Genomic DNA, 2,318 nt, shown 5'->3' with positions numbered 1-2,318 from the left:
GGAAAATGGTATGGAAATCGAAATGAGCAACCGATTCTAGCATTTCATGGATGGCTTGATAATGCCGGAACATTCGATCGTTTAATACCATTGCTACCAGAGAAAATTCCTGTTTTCAGCATCGATTTACCTGGACACGGCCAATCTGATCACTTTCCGGTGAGATGTTATAAAGAATTTATGAAATTTTTATCGAACAAATGTGTTCAAAATATTCATTAGTTGAAGAATAAATCAGAAAATATGTTATTTTCATATATTGATTATTCAGTGATTGTTCGCTGGCTATTTTGTCACCAGTTATGAATTGATTTGTTTTTATCTTTCTCCATTTGCAGACTGGAATGAATTACCATCTGTACTGGGACTATATTTCGGTTGTTCGTCGTATTGTCAAGCACTTTGGTTGGCAAAAACTGAAAATGATTGGTCATTCAATGGGCGCGAGTGTGTGTTTTATGTATGCGGCATGCTATGCAAAAGATGTTGAACAAATTATTCTTCTTGATTCGTATGGACCCATTATTCGGAATCAACGCATCAATGCTGCTATTACTGGATCTTTTATTGATAGAACCATAAATCTCGATTCAACATCCAAACAACATCAATGGACATACGAAGAAGTGATCGAACGAAGACTCGAAGAAGGTTCAATTGATCGTGAATCGGTGAAAATTTTATTGAAGCGTGGTTTAAATCCAGTTTCAGCATGTAGCGGTGAACAAAAATACACAGTTGCAGCTGATCCAAGGTTAAGATACAGTGGCCTGGGACTGTTCACATTGGAACACATTCTCACCTATGCCGCATTAATTCAATGCCCAGTGTTGAACATCAGAGCAACTCCTGGCTATAAATTCGATCGACCAGAAGTTTACCAGCAAGTACTCAATGTTTTAAGGAACAACGTTGACGTTGAATACCATGAGGTGGCTGGATCGCATTATTTACACCTGCAAACACCCGAAAAAATTGCCAATCTTATTAGCATGTTTTTGTTAAATGTTGACCAGTTCTGATCGATGCTTCGATATCAATGGGAATGGGTAAATTGCAATGGGGAAAAAAAAATTGGTTTGTATTTTATGTTTACGGTCGAGTATTCTGGACTATTGTTCTGGTGTTTTTTTTTGTCTTAAAAATTTTCAAGTCTTTTTAGGACTAAAAATTAATTCATTTCCATATTTATTATTCAAAATAAAGTAATTACGCCTATTTTCAGAAATGAAATAAAATCTAGATTTTAAACAATTCTGTTTTTATGCACATATATTTTTATTAGTACTGTGGTTTTAATCTGCAGTGTTATTAATTGGGTTGGTACGTAAGAAACTTGATCGTGTATCTTACATTAAAGTTACGTATTTTAATTACTTCATGTAATTTACCCATGAAAAATCATGTAATTTAAATGAATTTGTAAGAAACCTGTAAAAAAAACTCTGGAGAATGATTTTTTCATAAAGAACTAATTCAAAAAACAAAAGATTTTCAATTGGAAATGAAGAAAATTTGTATTCTATTTTAGTTTTGTTCTTTCGTTATGTAAAAAATTAATTCAGATGATGAACAAAAAGTGAATTAAATATTCTTCGTGTAATTATTTCATTATTTAATCAACGTTTTCAATCGTCTTCTATCAACTATTTATGGAAATATTTGCATAGTGATTCGGTAATTCTGCATTTCCATATAAATATATTTCCAAAAATAGTTGAAAATTTTTATTAAAAATTTATTATAACATTATTTAAATCAAACATAAAAGCATGCAAACATTCATTTGGCTACACGTATACTTGATAACACTGCGAAAAATACACTATTTATGAAAAAATAGCTGGTGGTTTCAAAGTTTTGCATGAATAATATATTTAGTAATTATTTATCAGCTAACGCTGCAGAACGAGCATGTATGTACTCTGTGTGCTAAAACAAACGAGAATAGTCGGTTTTTGTCTATAACCCTGCACTTTTTGGAGTTTATTATATGCGTTGAGGTTTCTTAAAGTTTAAACTTTAAAGGGCAGAGGGATGGATTGGTTTTATTCCCTATATACAACGTGATTGACGTGCCCCTGGAAAGTCAGTGTTTTTCTATTGAAAATGATAACAATGTAAATTCGTATCGCCCTCTTGCAGCGCGTCTCGTTTGGAAATTTAACACTTTGACGGTTCTTCACACTTTTTACCTATTTCTGTTCTTTGGGGACTCCAGGGCCCCATATGTACTTCATATGAAATCTGGACTGTGATAAGAGATAACAAAATACTCAAGTAAAAATTCACACTAATAAAATCGCTATGCTGTAGTT

General features: G+C 32.7%; 1 protein-coding gene across 1 annotated transcript; it reads left to right on the top strand.

Annotated features, from left to right (window-relative positions):
• On the top strand, positions 1 to 1,381 carry LOC129579707 (probable serine hydrolase; the record flags this gene model as incomplete). The annotated part of the gene is given in 2 exon segments (XM_055469875.1): positions 1 to 159; positions 339 to 1,381. Coding segments are annotated over 2 exon segments (843 nt in total), but the record flags the coding sequence as incomplete, so codon positions are not given.
• Positions 1,382 to 2,318: the final 937 nt, after the last annotated feature.

This window comes from Sitodiplosis mosellana, unplaced genomic scaffold (genome assembly GCF_009176505.1).
Source record: "Sitodiplosis mosellana isolate CC-2019 unplaced genomic scaffold, AAFC_SMos_1.0 Smas_scaffold_6442, whole genome shotgun sequence".
NCBI classification, from domain to species: domain Eukaryota; kingdom Metazoa; phylum Arthropoda; class Insecta; order Diptera; family Cecidomyiidae; genus Sitodiplosis; species Sitodiplosis mosellana.
This window is presented reverse-complemented; position numbering and strand designations above follow the sequence as displayed.